The 20,370-nt window shown below is 46.0% G+C and overlaps 1 protein-coding gene across 1 annotated transcript in view; it reads right to left on the bottom strand.

Moving 5' to 3' along the window:
• Window positions 1–1,098: 1,098 nt before the first annotated feature.
• ap5m1 (adaptor related protein complex 5 subunit mu 1) overlaps window positions 1,099–20,370 on the bottom strand; it is a 34,780-nt gene continuing 15,508 nt past the window's right edge. The window contains exons 5-8 of the mRNA XM_038779771.1: window positions 15,887–15,972; window positions 13,893–14,008; window positions 12,315–12,411; window positions 1,099–1,410 (exon numbers count right to left, since the gene is read on the bottom strand). Of these exons, the coding sequence (XP_038635699.1) occupies window positions 1,328–1,410; window positions 12,315–12,411; window positions 13,893–14,008; window positions 15,887–15,972 (382 nt within the window). The 3' untranslated portion in view covers window positions 1,099–1,327. The remainder of the gene's footprint in view (window positions 1,411–12,314; window positions 12,412–13,892; window positions 14,009–15,886; window positions 15,973–20,370) is intronic.

The following is a 20,370-nucleotide window of genomic DNA, read 5'->3' as shown; positions in this document are numbered from 1 at the left end:
TAAGCCTTATCAACTGTTTCAACTTGTCTGGCCACCTTTAGAGAATTATGCACTTGAACCCCGAGGTTCCTCTGCTCCTGTACTCCCCTCAAAGTTGTACCATTGAGCCTATATTGTCTCCCCATGTTTCTTCAACCAAAATGCATTTCCTCCCATTTCACTGCATTGACGTTCGTCTGCCAGGTGTCTGCTCATTTGACCAACTTGTCATTGTCCCTCTGAAGTCGCTCAACATCATCCTCACAATTCACTATTCTCCCTAGCTTAGTATCATCTGCAAATTTAGAGAATTTGCCCTCAGCACCCACTTCTAAATCATTTATATAAATCAGAAAAGGCAAGGGTCTCAGCACTGAGCCCTGGGGAACACCACTTTCAACTCGTCTCCAGTCTGAGAATGCCCATCTATACCTACCCTCTGTTTCATTTCTCAAAGCCAACTTCTAATCCATGCTGCCAAGCACCCATGAATCGCAAACGTTTTTAATGGCTTACTTTGGCAGTGGAAATACAAAACTTCAGTTGTTCTTTAAAAAAAAGGGTACTGGAAATTTAGTGTATTATATGTAAATTCTACTTGGACTTCTTGTGATTTGTAGCTGAACCAAAGGATGTGAATAGTGATTGGAAAGAATCATGCAGCAGTCCAGCTTTCCCAATGGCTTAGTGACATTATCAGTGATTAGCTGCATCAAATAGACCAGAAAAGTCTCACTTTATCCATTGATTGGCTGAGACATAGTGACCAGGAAAGTTCTGGGTTCATGCCATGGTCTGTCTGTGTTAGCTGATCACCACTGAGATGAGGATAATGACACAACAATTAGCAGGGAGGGGGGTGAGAAGAATAATACAAAATCCAAAGTTTCTGGACCTGACCATCTTTCAACCAACTTGTTGGCAAAATGAGTGTGAGACGTTGAGGACCCGATGAATAAGCTTCTGACACTGACATTAATAATGGTCACTTGAACAACCTGCTGGAGGGCACCGGTGGAACAGTGTCTCAGTAAGGACTCTCATGCATTTGAGAGAGCAATGTAGGAGAGAAAAAGGTCTGAATTTTATAGTTGATTACGTTTGGAATAAATACTACTGTTTCAGTCAAGATTTGCATCATGTTTTATTAATCATATTTACAATTTCTATCATTGGCACATCACATGATCAAACTTTACCGTAAAACGTTAATTTTATACAATTTAAAATAGTACCTTTTGGTTCACAGCTGAATATTTAGTTAGTGCAATTATTTTAAAGAATTGCAATATCAAACCAGCGATCTTTGTTTTGAAACATTTGGTCCATATGTTTACTCTCAATTGAATTAAGAATGTAATGGCCTGCTGGCCATAGGTGCATCACCTTTGGAGTTCCAGATGTAATACTCTGAGGAAAGTAGTTCCTTGGCTGGAAAAACAAAAAATGTACTTAGTTAACAGAAAAATGTTGGTCATATTTCAATGGAATGTGGAACTCCGGGCTAACACACACTGAGCAAAGCAAATACAATTTGCCATGTTTAAAAAGCTAATGATTTATGATATTTATGATATTACAATAAATTGGCAGCTTACACAAGTGTCAGTTTATATTCCACTTGGATATGAAGAGCCCCTTCAGTGACTAGTTCGAAAGCACCATTGGAAAATAACTGGAAGTCAGCTGTCTTAACTGTTCCTTTGGCCAAGAAATGATAAATGATACCAAAGGGACAATTAGGCAGCTAGCTTCCAGTCATCTGCCAATTGCTGCTTTTGAGCTGCAACTGCCTTGAGTGGGAGATTTGAGACAGACAGTATCGAAATCTGGAGCAGGGTCAAGCAAGGCGGTGCAATAGCCCTCCTTCTGTTTACAATCTACCCGATCGTGAGTATTCACCTCAGTAAAGATAAATGCCCTCTGGTGTATCAAATATTGCCTAGATGGAAAAATCTTTAACCTCAGTCGTCTCCATGTCAAAATCTTTTTGATCTTTTAAATTGTGCATTCAAGAAACTTGTCCGGTCCTTCAATGATGCCAGAACAAAACTCATATCAACTAACACTTGGTCAGCCAAATATTCCACCTCCCATACACGGGGAAGGAGGGACTCGAATATGTTGAGTACTTTCTATACCTTGGCAATCACCTCACTCAAAAGGCCACCATTGATGAGGGGATCCAATACCAGATCAGCTGTGCCAGTTCAGCCTTCTAAAACTAAGGCAGTAAGTGTTTTACAACAAAGAGCTCTGCAAGGCAACAAAAGTTCTTGTGTACAGGGTAGCTGTCATCACCGTTTTCCTGTACTGGAGTGAGACTGGAACTATGCATCAGCGATACACAGTTTTAAGAAATTCATTCAAGATATGTGGGCTTCACTGGCTAGGCCAGCATTCACTGCCCACCCCAAATTGTTCTCGAGAAGGTGGTGGTGAGCTGCCGCCTTGAACTGAAGTCCATGTGGTGTAGGTACACCCAAAGTGCTATTCGGGAGGGAGTTCCAGGATTTTGACCCAGCGACAGTGAAGGAACAACGATATATTTCCAAGACACGATGGTGAATGAAGAGGAACATCCAGGTGGTGGCGTTCCCTTTAGTCTGCTGCCCTTATCCTTCTGGCTGGTATTAGTCATGGGTTTGGAAGGTGCTATCTGAAGAATCTTGAGTTCTTCGAGCAGATCTTATAGATAGAACGCACTGCTGCTACTGTGCGCCGGTGGTGGAGAGAGTCAATATTTGTGAAAGGGATGCCAATCAAGTGTGCTGCTTTGTCCTGGATGGTACCAAGCTTCATGAATGCTTTTGGAACTGCACTAATCCAGGCAAGTGGAGAGTATTCCATTATACCCCTGACTTGTGCCTTGTAGATTGCGGACAGGCTTTGCAGTCAGGAGGCGAATTGTTCGCTGCCGGATTCCTAACGCCTCGCCTATTCTTGTAGCCACAGTAGTTATATTTCTAGTCTAGTTGAGTTTCTTGTCAATGGTAGCCCCCAGGATACTGATAGTGGGAATTCAGTGATGGCAAAGCCAATGAATGTCAAGGAGCGATGGTTAAATCCTCTCTTGTTGGAGATGGTCATTGCTTGGCACTTGTCAGCACAAATCTGGATATTATACATTTGGACATGGATTGCTCAGTATCTGGTGCAGAAGACTGCGCAATCATCAGCGAACATCCCACTTCTGACTTTACGATGGAAGGAAGGCCACTGATGAAACAGCTTAAGACAGTTGGCTCGAGGAAACACCCCGAGGAACTCCTGCTGTGATGTCCCAGAGCTGAGATGACTGACATTCAACCACCACAACCTTCCTCCTTTGTGCTAGGTATGAGTCCAAGCAGCGAAGAGTCTTCCCCAATTTCCACTGACTCCAGTTTTGTTGGCTTCAGTCAAATACTACCTTGATGTCAAGGGCAGACATTCTCATCTCACCTCTGGCTTTCAGTTCTTTTGTCCACATTTGAACCAAGGCTGGAATGTGGTCATGAGCTGAATGGCCCTGGCAGAACCGAAACTGAGCGTCAGTGAGCAAGTTATAGCTAGGCAAGTGTCGCTTCATTGCACTGTTGATGATCCCTTCCATCACTTTACTGATGATCAAGAGTAAATTAATCGAGCGGTAATTGGCCAGGTTCGATTTCACCTGCTTTTTATGCACAGGACATACCTGGGCAATTTTTCACATTGCCAGTTAGATGCCAATGTTGTCGCCGTACTGGAACAGTTTCCTAAGGGCATGACAAGTTCTGGAGCACAAGTTTACAGTACTATTGCCAGATTATTGTCAGGGTCTTTACAGTATCCAGTGCCTTCAGCTGTTTCTTGATATCGCTAGAAGTGAATTGAATTGACTGAAGACTGGCACTTGTGATGTTGTGGACCTACGGAGGAGGTCGAGATGGATCATCCACTTGGTACCTCTGGCTGAAAATTGTTACCAATGCTTCAGCCTTAACTGTTACATTGATTTGCTGGGCACCGTATAATTGAGAACAGGAATATTTGCGGAGCCTCCTCCTCCAGTGAGTTATTTAATTGTCAATCACCATTCATAGCTGGATGTGGCAAGACTGCAGAGTTTAGATCTTCTCCATTAATTGTGGGATCGCTTAGTTGTATCATTTGCTGCTTATGCTGTTTGGCATGCGAGTAGTCCTGTGTTGTAGCTTCCCCGGGTTAGCATCCCATTTTTAGGTATGCCTGGTGCTGCTCTTGGCATGCCCTCCTGCACTCTTCATTGAACCGGCCTGATCCCTTGTCATGGTGGTTATGGTAGAGTGAGGGTATGCCAGGCCATGAAGTTACAGATTGTGGTGGAATACAATTCTGCTGTTCTTGATGGCCTACAGCACTTCATGGATGCCCAATCTTGAGTGTTAGATCTGTTTAAAGTCTATACCACACAACGCAATGGAGGGTATCTTCAATGTGAAGATGGGAATTTGTCTCCATAAGGACTTTGAGGGGTGACTCCTACCAATACTGTCATTGACAAATGCATCTGTGGCAGGCAGGTTGGTAAGGATGAAGTCAGGTATGTATTTCCCTTGTGTTGGTTCCCTCACTACCTGCTGAAGACCCAGACTAGCAGCTATGTCCTTCAGGACTTGACCAACTCAGTCTGTGGTGGTGCAACCAAGCCACTCTTGATGAAGAACATTAAAGATGGAGGTAGTGCCACACAACGTAATGGAGGGTATCTTCAATGTGAAGATGGAAATTTGTCTCCATAAGGACTTTGAGGGGTGACTCCTACCAATACTGTCATTGACAGATTACCTCCATGCTAATTGGTATAGACTTTAAACAGATCTAACACTCAAGATTGGGCATCCATGAAGTGCTGTAGGCCATCAAGAAGAGCAGAATTGGGACTTCCAGTTGCGGCTAAGCGGAGCTAAGCCGCACGTTCGGCAGCTCCCGCTATTTAGGGGCTTTTGGGCCGTTTCGAGGGCCCCAAACGGCGCTGTTTTAATGCATCCCGGTGGGGGAAGGTGCCTGGAGGAACTTGCCCCACACTATATGGTGCTCACCCGGAGTGGGACGAAGAAAGAAACTGCAGCAGCTCCCCAACAAAAATGGGGGAAGGAAAACAAAATGGCGGCCAGCGCAACACCCGAGGACTGGTGGAAGTGGGCGCAGGAGCAGCAGGCCTCTCTCCTGTGTTGTTTTGTGGAGCTGAAGGCTGAGCTGCTGGACTCCATGAATGCAACTACGAACAAGCTGCTTGGGACCCAGGCGGCCCAGGAGGTGTCGATTCGGGAGTTGCAGCAGCAGGCCGTTGAAAGGGAGGAGGAGGCTGTGGTCCTCGTGGGGAAAGTGGAGTTGCACGAGGCACTTCATAAAAAATGGCAGGACCGCTTGGAGGAGCTGGACGTTCGCACGAGGCGAAAGAACCTGCTGATCCTGGGCCTGGCGGAGGGGCTGGAGGGGTTGGATCTCCCGGCGTATGTGACCACGATGCTGAGCTCGTTGATGGGAGCGGGGTCCTTCCATTTGCCCCTGGAGCTTGAGGGAGCTCACAGAGTGATGGCCAGGAGGCCCAAGGCAGGTGAGCCCCCGAGGGCGGTGCTAGTGCGGTTCCATCGATTCAGTGACCGGGAGTGTGTGCTGCGCTGGGCCAAGAAAGAGAGGAGCAGTAAATGGGAGAATTCGGTAGTGAGGATCTACCAGGACTGGAGTGCGGAGGTGGCTAAGCGGCGGGCCGGGTTCAACCGGACAAAGGCGGTGCTTCATGCAAAGCAAGTCAGGTTTGGAATGCTGCAGCCTGCGCGCCTGTGGGTGACATACAAGGACCGGCACCACTACTTCGAGTCCCCGGAGGAGGCGTGGGCCTTTGTACAAGCGGAGAAGCTGGACTTGAACTAGGGTCTGGGGACATACTTTGGCCGTCGTTGTTTCCGCTGTTGCTGTTTTGTTTCAACTTTTTTAACTTCGACATGTGTGTTATGTATGCTGGTTTTCTGTTTGCTCTGTTTACGGGTGGGTTTGTTTGTTGGGTATGGTTGTGAGTTAGGTGGGGAGTGTTGGGGGTTTGTGTTTTATATGTTCTCCTCTGTACGGGGCTGGGGATTGAGCTGAAACTGGATTTTGGGGAACTGCGTCAGAAGGGTGGGGTGTGGCATTGTGAAAGCACGGGCTTTCCTCTGGTTTCCCGCGCTGCGGGACGGGGGGGGTGGAGCTGGTGGTGGGGGCGGGGCCTCTACGGGTCTTTTTTCCCACGCTGCAGCAATGCCAAGGAGGTGTGGCAAGAGGGGGATGACCCCATGCCGGGAGGGGATAGGTTTTGGCGGGAGCTGCCGGGGTCAGCAGAAGTCAGCTGACTCACGGAAGTACCATGGAGGGTGCGTCGCGGCTTGGAGGGGTCCTAGCCTAGGGGGGGGGGGGGGGGGGGGGGGGGAGAAGAGAGATACCGGGTTGTTGCTGGAATGACTAGGAAGGAGTCGATGGGGGACAGGGGGGAAGAGGAGAGGCGTTATCGCCATGGGGAACGGGTCGGGCGGGGTGTGCTGGCCTGGGGCGAACATCTGATAAGCTATGGCTAGTCGGCGGGGGAGGGGGGTGGGTTGCCCTCTGATCCGGCTGATGACCTGGAATGTAAGGGGGCTGAACGGGCCGGTTAAGAGAACCAGGGTATTTTCCCATTTAAAGGGGTTGAAGGCGGACGTGGCTATGCTCCAGGAGACCCACCTGAAGGTGGCGGACCAGGTTTGTCTGAGGAAGGGGTGGGTGGGGCAGGTTTATCATTCAGGATTGGACGCGAAGAACCGGGGGGTGGCGATTCTGGTGGGGAAGAGGGTGGCGTTTGAGGCGGCTGAGGTGGTGTCGGACAAGGAGGGCAGATATATCATGGTGAAGGGTAGGCTGCAGGGAGAGAAGGTGGTGCTGGTGAACGTATAAGCCCCGAATTGGGATGATGCTGGCTTCATGAGGCGATTGTTGGGCTGCATCCCGGACCTGGAGGCAGGGGGCCTGATCATGGGGGGAGATTTTAACACAGTGCTGGATCCCACACTGGACCGGTCCAATTCAAGGACGGGTAGGAGACCGGCGGCGGCCAAGGTGCTGAAGGGATTTATGAACCAGATGGGAGGGGTGGATCCCTGGAGGTTTGGGAGACCGAGAGCGCGGGAGTATTCCTTTTTCTCTCATGTCCATAGGGTTTATTCCCGGATAGACTTTTTTGTCCTGAGCAGGGGATTGATTCCGAGGGTGCAGGATGCCGAATACTCGGCAATAGCGATTTCGGACCATGCCCCGCACTGGGTTGATCTGGAGATGGGTGAGGCGCGGGACCAGCGCCCGCTCTGGCGCCTGGATGTGGGGATGCTGGCGGAGGAGGTGTGTAAGAGGGTTCAGAGAAGCATTGAGGGGTATCTGGATACCAATGATACGGGGGAGGTCCGGGTGGCGATGGTCTGGGAGGCTCTAAAAGCAGTGATCCGGGGTGTGCTGATCTCCATCCGGGCCCACAGGGAAAGGTGGGAGAGGAAGGAGAGGGAGAGACTGGTGGGAGAGCTCCTGGATGTGGACAGGAGATATGCGGAGGCACCGGAGGAAGGGTTACTGGGGGAACGGCGCAGTTTGCAGGCCAAATTTGACTTGTTGACCACCAGAAAGGCGGAGACACAGTGGAGGAGGGCGCAGGGCGCGGTATATGAGTATGGAGAGAAGGTGAGCAGGATGTTGGCGCATCAGCTCCGTAGGCGAGATGCGGCTAGGGAAATTGGTGGAGTGAAGGATGGGGGTGGAAATGTAGTGCAGAAGGGGACGGAAGTAAACAGGGTCTTTAGGGACTTTTATGAGGAACTGTACCGGTCGGAACCTCCGAGGGGGAGAGAGGGGATGGAGAACTTCATGGACAGGCTGTTTCCCAAGGGTTCAAGAGAGGCTGGTAGAGGGGTTGGGGGTGCCGATAGAGTTGGAGGAGCTAGTCAGGGGGATCGGACAAATGCAGTCAGATAAGGCCCCGGGGACGGACAGGTTCCCGGCGGAGTTTTACAAAAAGTATGCGGACCTGGTGGGTCCCCCTGCTGGTGCGAACCTTCAATGAGGCATGGGAGGGGGGGGGCTTTGCCCCCGACGATGTCGCGGGCACTGATCTCTTTGATCCTAAAGCGGGATAAGGACCCCTTGCAGTGTGGATCATATAGGCCTATCTCGCTCCTTAACGTAGACGCTAAGTTGCTGGCGAAGATCCTGGCTACCAGGATAGAGGATTGTGTGCCAGAGGTGATTCACGAAGATCAGACAGGATTTGTAAAGGGGTGGCTGTACGGAGGCTGCTCAATGTTATCATGATGCCGGCAGTGGAGGGGGAGGCGGAGATAGTGGTGGCGCTGGACGCAGAGAAAGCGTTTGATAAGAGTTGAGTGGGGGTATCTGTGGGAGGTGCTGGAGAGGTTTGGATTTGGGGAGGGATTCATTAAATGGGTGAGGCTGCTTTACGCGGCTCCGATGGCGAGTGTAGTGACAAATGGAAGGAGATCAGAGTACTTTAGGCTCTATCGTGGGACCAGGCAGGGGTGCCCCCTGTCCCCCCTGCTCTTTGCACTGGCGATTGAACCGCTGGCTATGGCGTTGAGGGGGTCAGGGAGATGGAGGGGTCTGGTGCGGGGTGGGGAGGAGCACCGGGTATCGTTGTATGCGGACGACCTGCTGTTATATGTGGCGGACCCAGAGGGGGGAATGCCGGGGGTGATGGAGCTGTTAGCGGAATTTGGGGGCTTTTCGGGCTATAAGCTAAATTTAGGAAAGAGCGAGGTATTTGTAGTGCACCCGGGAGATCAAGAGGAGGGAATTGGGAGGCTCCCTTTCAGGAGGGCAGTGAAGAGTTTCAGGTACCTGGGGGTGCAGGTGGCCAGGAGTTGGGGGACTCTCCATAAGCTTAACTTCACCAGACTAGTGGAACAGATGGAGGAGGAATTTAAAAGGTGGGACATGGTGCCGCTATCGCTGGCGGGCAGAGTGCAATCCGTCAAAATGACGGTTCTCCCGAGGTTCTTGTTCCTCTTCCAGTGCTTGCCCATCTTTATCCCTAGGGCCTTTTTTAAAAGGGTGACCAGCAACATCATGGGATTTGTTTGGGCACATGGCACCCCGAGGGTGAAGAGGGTCTTCTTGGAGCGGAGTAGAGATGGGGGGGGGGGCTGGCGTTGCCCAACCTCTCGGGGTACTACTGGGCGGCCAACGTGTCGATGGTGCGCAAGTGGGTGATGGAGGGGGCAGCATGGAAATGGATGGAGAGAGCGTCCTGTGGGGATACGAGCCTAGGGGCCTTGGTAACGGTGCCGTGGCCGCTCTCTCCCACGAGGTATACGAGTCCGGTGGTGGCGGCTACCCTCAAGATTTGGGGGCAGTGGAGGCGACATCGGGGAGAAGTGGGGGGCTCGATGGAGGCTCCGTTAAGGGGGAACCATAGGTTCGTCCCGGGGAACATGGATGGGGGATTTCAGGGATGGTACAGAGCGGGCATTAGACAGCTAAGGGACCTGTTTATCGACAGGAGGTTTGCGAGCCTGGGGGAGTTGGAGGAGAAATTTGGGCTTCCCCCGGGAAACATGTTCAGGTATCTGCAGGTAAAGGCATTTGCTAGACGGCAGGTGGAGGGATTCCCTGCGCTCCCCGCGAGGGGGGTGAGTGACAGGATGCTTTCGGGGGTCTGGGTCGGGGAGGGGAAGATATCTGATATCTACAAGCTTATGCAGGAGGTGGAAGAGGCGTCAGTAGAGGAGCTGAAAACGAAGTGGGAGGGGGAACTGGATCGAAGACGGGACATGGGCTGATGCCCTGGAGAGGGTCAATTCTTCCTCCTCGTGTGCGCGGCTTAGCTTCATTCAATTTAAGGTGCTGCATAGGGCCCACATGACTGGGACGAGGATGGGTAGGTTCTTTGGGGGTGAAGATAGGTGTGTCAGGTGCTCGGGGAGTCCAGCGAACCATGCTCATATGTTCTGGGCATGCCCGGCACTGGAGGTGTTCTGGAAGGGGGTGGCGAGGACGGTGTCAAGGGTGGTGGGATCCAGGGTCAAGCCAGGATGGGGACTCGCGATCTTTGGGGTTGGGGTAGAGCCGGGAGTGCAAAAGAGGCCGGCGTGCTGGTCTTTGCGTCCCTAGTAGCCCGGCGAAGGATTCTGCTACAATGGAAGGATGCGAGGCCCCAAGTGTGGAGACCTGGATCAATGACATGGCGGGCTTTATTAAGCTAGAGAAGGTCAAATTTGCCCTGAGAGGTTCGGTGCAAGGGTTCTTTAAGTGGTGGCAACCTTTCCTCGACTTTCTGGCTCAACGATAGGGTAATGGGACAGTAGCAGCAGCAACCCGGGGGGGGTGGGGGACGACGATGACTATGTATGTTTGTTTATTTTATTTCAATTTGATTTATTTAATTTTAATTTATGGTTAAGTTTTCTGGTTGGGGGAGGGGGAGTGGGATACATGTGATGTTACGATTTGGGGGGATTTGCGGGTGTTATGGGGCAGTTAGTTGTATATTATTACTTGTTGTTATATTTTTATATTTTCTGTAAAAAATTCCAATAAAAATTATTTTAAAAAAAAAAGAACAGCAGAATTGTACTCCACCACAATCTGTAACTTCTTGGCCTGCCATACCCTCACTCTACCATGTCAACCATGACAAGGGATAAAGCCGGTTCAATGAAGAGTGCAGGAGGGCATGCCAAGATCAGCACCACCCTCAGGGATGTTCAACATGGAGGAATACTGGTACATCAACCGGGGGTATGTGGTAATCAGCAGGAGGTTTCCTTGCCCATGTGTGACCTAATGCCATGAGACTTCATGGGATCCAGAGCCGATGTTGGGAACTCCTAAGTTAACTCCCTCCCGACTGTATACCACTGTGCTACCACCTCTCTGGGTTTGTCCTGCTGGTGTGACAGGACGTACTCAGCGATGCCATTGGTGGTGCCTGGGACATTATTTGTAAGGTATAATTCTGTCAGTATGACTAATTCAGGCTGTTGCTTGACTGGTCTGTGAGACAGCTCTCCCAATTTTGGCACAGGCACCCAGATGTTCATAAGGAGGACTTTGCAGGGTCTGTAGGGCTGAGTTTTCCATTGTTGTTTCCAGTGCCTTGGTCGATACAGGTGGTCTTTCCGGTTTCCCTTTTTTATACTTCGTAACGGTTGGATACATTTCAGAGGGCAGCTAGTAGATTTGCTGTAGGTCTGGATTCACTCGTAGGCCAAAGGACAGCAGGTTAGCTTCCTTAAAGGACATTAGTGAATCAAATGGGGTTTTAATGACAATTATGAGCATCAATAGACTTTAAATTCAGATTTTTTAACTGAATTCAAATTTCACCATCTACCATGGTGGGGTTGAGACCCAGGTCTCCAGCGTATTATCCTGGATTTCAGGATTACTAATTAAGTGACAATACCATTATGCCACTCGTGCCAAGAGATATTCCATCAGAAATCAGCAACAGCTTTTATATTCAATGGGAAGACTGTCAAACAAATGCTACCATCCTTCTTGATGCCAGCTCCACAAGTTTTCAGGCAAAACTTCTGCAAAAACAACTGTGTCTGGGTGGCCAAATAGCCCCCCCCCCGTCCTGTTTTCTCAAATGGCCAACATTCTAGGGGAGGGAAAAATAACCATTTCAAAGGCACTCTCGAGCTCTCCTTTCAGCATAGCAGATTAGGCATTAATGACTGGAGAAGATTGCTAGCAATCGATCAAGGTGGAGACAAAATGCCCTTCACGATTTGAGTCACAACATCTCAATGATGAGGCATGAGTGGTGACAGAAAAGGGAGAATAGGAAGCAGATCCTGCACTCCGGATCCCATTCACTAATGGGATGTCCTGCTCCATGTGCCCAAAAACCTGTCGGTTGAGAATTGACCTGTTCAGTCACATGAAGACCCATGGCAGAAGCTCCCAATCCTGAGTAGACGTCATCAACAAATTAAGGGACAGTGGTCAATGATGGCGGTATATGATACAGAGACGGTAAAGAAGCTAAAAGGTTTACAAATTGGGACGGGGGGTGGGGGGGGTATAAGGATTAATAATTCTACCTACCATGATAATTAGGTAATGATCAAATCTTGCAGCAATTTTGAGCTGAATAGGACTTATTTTATCAGGCAATTGCAAGTCATGTGCCATAAATGCAACATGATAAAATGAATGGGCATGCCAATATTCTCCTCACTGTGCCAGAGTACACTGCTTTTGGCTGCATAAAAGCAGGCAAGACTGACCCCTGCAGGTAAAACCTATTCTGGCTAGAAGACAATTAAAAATGTTCATGGCTCAAATACAAGAAAATAATTGAACCTTACATGTGATGATTCTTGGTTTTGCTGACGAGTATACTTGCACAGAATGTTGGTCCACATAGCAACCGGTCAGTGTATAATCTGGGATTCGAAAGTAAAGCTGGGATGATAAAATAGAAGCAAGAAAGTAAAAGATTAACTCGTAGCTTCAGGACAAAATTAGTTCACCCAGGTTTTATTACCCTGACAATCTCTTTGAAAACTTTCTACTGTTCAGCTTGTTTTCTACCTACTCTCAATTGCCACAGTGAATTTCTTCTCCAGTGAACTGAAGTCTAAATACCTTTGTAACTGTGATATTAACAAATCAGCTGTTCAACAGGTTCAGAGTGCCCAGCAAATAGTAGGATAAGAGAATTATCTCTTGTCCAAGTTACATGCCTTTTCTATTTTTAGTTGTTAAACATGAAGGATTTAAGTTACTACCTCTGTCAAAAAGACATGAATTACTTCTTGAACCTTCATTTCAAGAAGGTTTTCTGAAACAAATGATCAGATTCAGTTAATAAGATTGTACCTTGTTTCCTAATACTAAGCCAATTGAAAGTTCACCACCATAATCACACCCCACTGTACCATTCTTCCCCAACCCCTGCATATCCAGGAACTTGAGGGGAATGATACTTCTAACCAACTTTTTTTCATAAAGTTATGCCTTGTGTGCTGTACTGAACAGGTATTGAATTTGACTACAAAATCTATACAAAAAATGTATTACAGAGAAAAAAAATCTGTATTTTCTTGGAACAGATAACATACATGAACTTATTAGTGTGTTCAAAGTTCTACCCAAGCTTGTGTAGTTATACTTAACTTGAACTCAGAATGTTTGAAGTGCTTATTGTATCATTTGATCAACTTTTTGAAAGTTAGTGCATATGCCACTAAACATTTCAAGCCTTATAAATACATTAATTCCTATTTAGACATACTTACAATAGACCAAGTTATGATGTCCAAGATTATGTAAAAACAGGGAATAAACATTTCATAAATAAAATTTTCAAAACCAGATATAATTAAATAATTGCGTCCAAGTATCCATCTCTATCACATACATCTCCCTATTCTAAAAGGTCAGATACCACTAATCCGCTTACATCAGTCTTAATAAATGTGAACAAGTACACTGTGTGTTTCAGGAATTAGCTACATCTAGTCAGAACTTACAGCAACTAATATTTACATGAAAATTAAAGCAATGTTGGAATTTTGATCACCGTTTAAAAATGATTTTAATAATTTGATTCATTTTTTATAGCACAGTGTGGTTTAAAACATAGCTGCAGTCACCACCTGAACTAACTGAACAGACCATTAATGGGTGAGCAATGTATCTACTAGTTATGAAAAATGTTCCCTACAATGAATCTTTTCAGACACCCATTGCAAAGTGCTGCAGCAATTATACAATTAGCAGTAAAACATATTGTTTCAACTAAAAAGAGAACACAGAAATACTATCCAAATTGCAAGATTTCTTTGAACAATCTGAATTAGTTTAAATATATACATTTTAAATCTTATTTTTTTCAAACACAAATTGAGAAAATCAACTTTAAAAGTAATCAATCTACATACCTTAACATATGCAGTAAGTCCAGTGCAAAATGGATCAGTGGGCTGAGCTGAATGGTTTGCAGGGAATATTACCATACCAGTTAAAGAGACTTCCAAAGATTTAGGGAATTTTTGACCTAAAACAAGTAAAGAAAACAGTATTTGCAATATGTTCATAATACTAAATGCATTAAAATTCTTTCCAATATTCAATGTATTGCTATTAGAGAAAATATTCTTATTATATCAAAATAGTTGATTCGCAAAACTAATTTCCATTGTCATGTCATCTACTTAGTGTGTAAATTTCTGTATAAAGTGCCAAAACAATTACATTTTAAGGCTTTCTAACAACTTTACAGGTCAATAAAAAGCACAGAAGCTTCAGTTTCCATAATAGGAAACTGGCTGAATAGGGGAAAAATAATCAGCCATTTAAAATAAGTAGTTGAGTGGTTAAAACAAAAATCACTGGGCGGTGTATATGTGAATATGTAGGTTAACCTATATACTATCGCTGTAATCTTTATTAACCAAACATTATAAATATGCTAGAAACCAGTCAAATTATAATTCTCTGAAATCAGACAAAAAATTGAGAAATTTAAAAAAAGAAAGCAAATTAAATTGGCTTTATTATGTGCGGGGTACAGGGAAAAGGCAGGGCAATGGCACTAAGCCATGAAGCTTGTTTGGAGAGCTGGTGCAGACACGATGGGCCAAATGGCCTTGCCTTCTTCACCGCAACAGTTCTGTGATTAAAGAATTATTAATATTTAATTACTTGTATAGTGGAAGATAGACTAACATGGGGAATATAATTCCTCTAATTGTTGAAGTGAACAAACAGATGGACTTAAAGCATTTTTTGATGTTTTTGTGAATTAATTTGCGGCTTGTGTCATGTAATGGGAAGATCCAAAGATATAATTCTCCTCCTCCTACTATAAAATAAAATATTGCTAAGATCACATGAAATGCTCAGTCATTCGGAGTATACAACTCCATTTATGTTTGGACAATTTATCTCATTCCACCGTCACAAATAATCTCTTCTCTGTGTCAACAAGCAGACATCTTGTGAATAATAAATGTGTAATTTAATAGTGACACTGATGACACTGCTGAGCAAATAGCTCCACGTACTATAGATATAAAGCACAGGCCAATTTGAAGTCACCAGCATGCTAGAAATGAACAGGAAGGCAACCCCTGCATTTTAACAATTTCTCCTCCATTACTGGACCACTAAACCATATTGAGTGAATGGCACACAATTAAATGCTTTATAGATTTGGGTATTGATGTGTGGTATATGGATTATAGGATTGTACAAAAAACTTTTTATTTATTATTAAAGTTGGAATTGTTGCAAACATAGAAAATCAGGAGGAATTAAGTTTCCCTGTGTCACACAAGTTATTAAAAGTAGTGCCATTGATCATATTGCTCTTTATAAATATCAGCAAGTAGCTTTAATGCTGGACATTTTAACAATATGTTCACTGATCTGTGAGATTAAATGCAACGTTACTTTTTTTAATAGTGAAGACTCAACTTTTTAAAAAGAATTTCATTATTGACTACAGTTTGTTACTTTGCAAAATATTTCTAGTTTCTTGGATTAAACTTGGATCAAATCAAATGGGTAACACGGTGACTGTGGTTAGCACTGCTGCCTCACAGCACCAAGAAACTGGGTTCAATTTTGGCTTTGGGTGACTGTCTGTGTGGAGTTTGCATGTTCTACCGGTATCTGTGTGGGTTTCCTCTGGGTGCCCCGGTTTCCTCCCACAGTCCAAAGATGTGCAGGTTAGGTGGATTGGCCATGCTAAAGAATTGCTCCTTCGTGTCCAAAGATGTGCAGGTTAGGTGGGGTTACGGGGATAGGGCGGAGGAGTGGGACAAGGTACAGTGTTCTTTCAGAGGGTCGGTGCAGACCTGATGGGGCCAAATGGCCTCCTTTTGCATTATAGGAATTCTGTGGTTAAGTGAAATAGAACAGTTAAACTAACCGATGAGCCAAACCAGTAAGGATTTTTCCCGTGACACCTCCAGCTGCCCATGGCTCACTTTACATTCAGCATGTACTATTGGACCCCTGAGAAGAAAAAGAGATTAGCATAATGAGGTACATTTTGAAGCACATGGAATTCATATTTGTTACTTTATTTCAAAGAATTAAAATTTTCCTTTTGTCTTCTTTAGGAGTAATATGTTTAAACTTAGTAACAAATATGGCACTAAGTAAATCAAAAAGAAATAAGCCAACACAACAAAATTAAAAGAACTAAACAAAATAAAAGCCCAGTATGTTCACACTCAATAACGCACTGCTCTGAATTTACTTGAGCCCTGTTGATCTTTGAATCATTGTACACAAGAGCTGATTAGGCATGATGACAACTTATTTAGTTCCTTTTCACATAATAATATCAATTCCAAATAATATAAATAACATTACATACTTTGCACAATATTGTTATATAAAGATCATAATGATGTATTGAGCAGATTATTGAATTAGAAAACCTCAAAATCTTGATTTCCCTTCATAAAGTGGAATTTTGCAATTTTATCGACAGAACATTTCAGTATGCATATGAATAGTAGCAGCCACCTTGGGAAGATTTTCGACAGACTGAGCTCCTATTTGACTTCTAATGCATGTGCAAGTGGAACTGCAATTTCTGATCCTTCCACTTCTGTAACTATTCCGTAGCACATAGCAAAATTCTAGAGTTACAAACAGAAACCATGTACTATATATCATGTGGGCAAATGTTCCACTGGCTTAATTTTGTCTTTAATGAATTGGAATTTACATGAAAGATGCTAAACATTCTACAGGCTGTCTAAAAGGACAATTAAATTTCAAGCACAGGATCAATGCACACAACTGGAAGACGGACTATAACTGGCCAAAGACATTAGAAAGATTAACTTAACTACTGAAAAGAACCGGAAAGAAATTGCAATAACTGTTGAAAATGATTCAGTCTCACCCACAACCCAAATATGGGTAGGTGGATTGGCCACGCTAAAAAATGCTTTATTGGGCAATGGAATTTTATTATTAAATCAAATATTATTGGAAATGGGAACCTGATCATTTTTTTTTTGCATCATGTGAAATAAAACGAAAACATATGATTCTCTGCGTAAAGGACGATAGGATAGTAATAGAATTCAATAATGGGTACTCTTGAAAAATAGCTCCAAATAATTTTGCAGTCATTGAACTAATATTTATTTAAAGTGTAAAAATAGTTATTAAAACTATTTAACAGTTTGGAAGTTAATCAATCTTGCCAATGTAACTGGTATCTCTAAATGTCAGACTTCTTTGTAGCGGTTCTAACTACCTATTTAAATTAACCAAAGAAAATCCCTTGGATAAACAGTCCACAAGAACAGTCTGTGAAGCCTGCCCTTTTATGTATGGAAAGGAAAATTCACAATGTTCACCAAGGAAACAGATTCAGAGGTCCAGGCAATGTGCAGCAGATGAAATTCTAATAAATTGAGATTTCTATCAGTTGTAATTTCAGAACATGACTCCAGAGCAACTAAGATCTCTACCCTTGCAATTGAATATACTAATGCAATAATATTTAAGATGTGGAAATGCCGGCGTTGGACTGGGGTGAGCACAGTAAGAAGACTTGCAACAACAGGTTAAAGTCCAACATGTTTGTTTCAAACACTAGCTTTCAGAGCACTGCTCCTTCCTCAGGTGAAGGAAGGATTCACCTGAGGAAGCAGCAGTGCTCCGAAAGCTAGTGTTTGAAACAAACATGTTGGACTTTAACATGGTGTTGTAAGATTTCTTACGATAATATTTAAGTGCAGATTACTGGTAGTTCATATTTATATTTTTACATCTCCACCATTCCCATTTAATAATAATAATCTTTATTAGTGTCACAAGTAGGCTTACATTAACATTGCAATGAAGTTACTGTGAAAATCTCCTCATCGCCAACTCCGGCGCCTGTTCGGGTACACAGAAGGAAAATTCAAAATGTCCGATTCACCTAACAAGCACATCTTTCAGGAATGTGGGAGGAAACCGGAGGTCCCGGAGGAAACCCTCGCAGACATGGGGAGAACGTGCAGACTCCACACAGACAGTGACCCAAGTGGGAATCGAACCTGGGACCCTTTCGCTGTGAAGCAACAGTGTTAACCACTGTGCTACAATGCCACCCACTTGAGAAGTGACTCCACCTTTACCAAATCATCCATACCAAGGGCGTGATTCCACTACTGCATCGCGCCTGACGGAGAGTCTAGCATACCGGGCGAATCGCAGGAGGCGCCCAAATCGGGCTTCGCACCGGGCGGGAAACCCCACTCCACTGATCCGACTCGCAGTGCCCGGCGGGGTCTGGGTCCACTCTCACTGGGCATGCATAAACCCGGTGCCCGAAACTGACAGGCCGCACCGGCAAGGCCTCTACCGGGCACCGATTAATACTGGTCTCTGCTTCTGTGACGGCCACGCGGGGGGTCGGGGAGAGGTCAGGGTGGTACCCTGGTAGTCCCCCGCCACCTTGGCAGTGCTACGCCTAGTTAGTGTCAGGGTTCCCAGGTGCCAGGTTGGCACTGCCAAGGGTTGGGGCCTGAGGGGCACCATGCCCATGAAAGGGAGAATGATGGGGGCATGAAGGGTGGGGGTAAAACTGGGGTATGAGGGTACCTCATAAAGGTTGGGCGGATGAATGGGGGCCCTCAGTGACCCCATAGCGAGGTGTCCTCACTTGGAGGGGGCAGGTAATACCCATGTTGCGGGGGATGACATTGCCCTTGGGTAGGGGTTGTGGGGTGCCCTCAAGCTCACTTAGAGATCGGGGCACTCTTTCAAAATCGCGGCCCGATCTCGGAGAAGCTGATCTCATTCACGAGTTCAGCTCTGCTCTACTGAAAACATTTCCAAGTGTGGGCTTGACTGGGGAAAACACCTCAAGGCCCCAAAAAATGACTTAAGTGTGGGTCAATTCCGGTCTGCATCTCTCCAGAAATCCGGCGGGAAATACATTGCCAAACTCACCCAAAATGACACTTTTTGGGTGAATCGTGCTCTTAAACTCTCTCTTTCACAAAATCCAACTCATTCTGAATCCCACTGCCCAAATCCTATCCCCATCTCAGCCATAACCTTCACATGTTTGCCAGCTTTACCAGAAATCAGAACAAAGTGGCAAAAAGCAAACAACTGGGCAGTTCACCATATGCTTACAATTGTCTGCCACTCCACAAGTAATCTGGTTATTTGCACTCATTCTTTTTTTTTATAAATGTTTTTTATTCAGTTTTCATGTTTTATATTGAACAAATTACAAATTGTTAGAGAGAGAAAAAAAAAAGAACACGCAAAAATTAACATATATATTTACAGGTGAGCATCTTCGTAGTAATAACTGTGGCCTCCCCCTTTTCGCCGGCATACATATTTTACATTCCCCAACATGTTTATTGGCATTTATTTAGTTTGGTTTTGGGCCTTAGCTAGCCATCAAACTCCCGTAACGAGCCCGTAGCCCCCCCCCCCCCCCCCCCTCCCCTCCCCCCGCCCCGACGGCTACCTTCCCCCGACTATTCTTCCTCTTGTACGTTGGCCACAAACAGGTCCCGGAACAATTGAATGAATGGCTCCTACGTTCTGTGGAAGCCGTCGTCCGACCCTCGGATGGCGAATTTGATTTTCTCCATTTGGAGAGAATCCGAGAGGTCGGACAGCCAGTCTGCAGCTCTGGGCGGTGCTGCTGACCTCCAGCCAAACAGGATTCTACGGCGGGCGATCAGGGAGGCAAAGGCAAGGGCGTCCGCCCTCCTCCCCAGGAATAGATCTGGCTGTTCTGAAACCCCGAAGACCGCCACTATCGGACATGGCTCCACCCTCACCCCCACCACTTTGGACATAGCCTCGAAGAAGGCTGTCCAGTACTCCACAAGTCTGGGGCAAGACCAGAACGTGTGGGCGTGGTTGGCCGGGCCTCTTTGGCACCGTTCACATCTGTCCTCCACCTCCGGGAAGAACCTACTCATACGGTTTCTCGTTAAGTGGGCTCTATGTACCACTTTTAGTTGCGTCAGGCTGAGCCTTGCGCACGTGGAGGTGGAGTTGACCCTATGCAGTGCCTCGCTCCAGAGTCCCCACCCTATCTCCATCCCCAAGTCGTCCTCCCATTTCCTTCTTGTTGCGTCCAGTACGGTGTCGTCCCTTTCTACCAGTCGGTCATACATGTCGCTACAGTTCCCTTTCTCTCGGATACTTGCGTCCAGTAGGTCTTCCAGTAGTGTCTGTCGTGGCAGTTGTGGGTACGTCCTTGTCTCCTTTCGTAGGAAGTTTTTGAGCTGCAGGTACCGTAGCTCGTTCCCCCCAGCTAGCCGAAATTTCTCTGTCAGTTCGTCCAGTGTTGCGATCCTGTCGTCCGTGTATAGGTCCCTGACTATCAGTGTCCCCCCGTCCTGCCTCCACCTTTTGAAGGTGGCG

This window comes from Scyliorhinus canicula, chromosome 2, assembly GCF_902713615.1.
Source record: "Scyliorhinus canicula chromosome 2, sScyCan1.1, whole genome shotgun sequence".
Taxonomy (NCBI): domain Eukaryota; kingdom Metazoa; phylum Chordata; class Chondrichthyes; order Carcharhiniformes; family Scyliorhinidae; genus Scyliorhinus; species Scyliorhinus canicula.
This window is presented reverse-complemented; position numbering and strand designations above follow the sequence as displayed.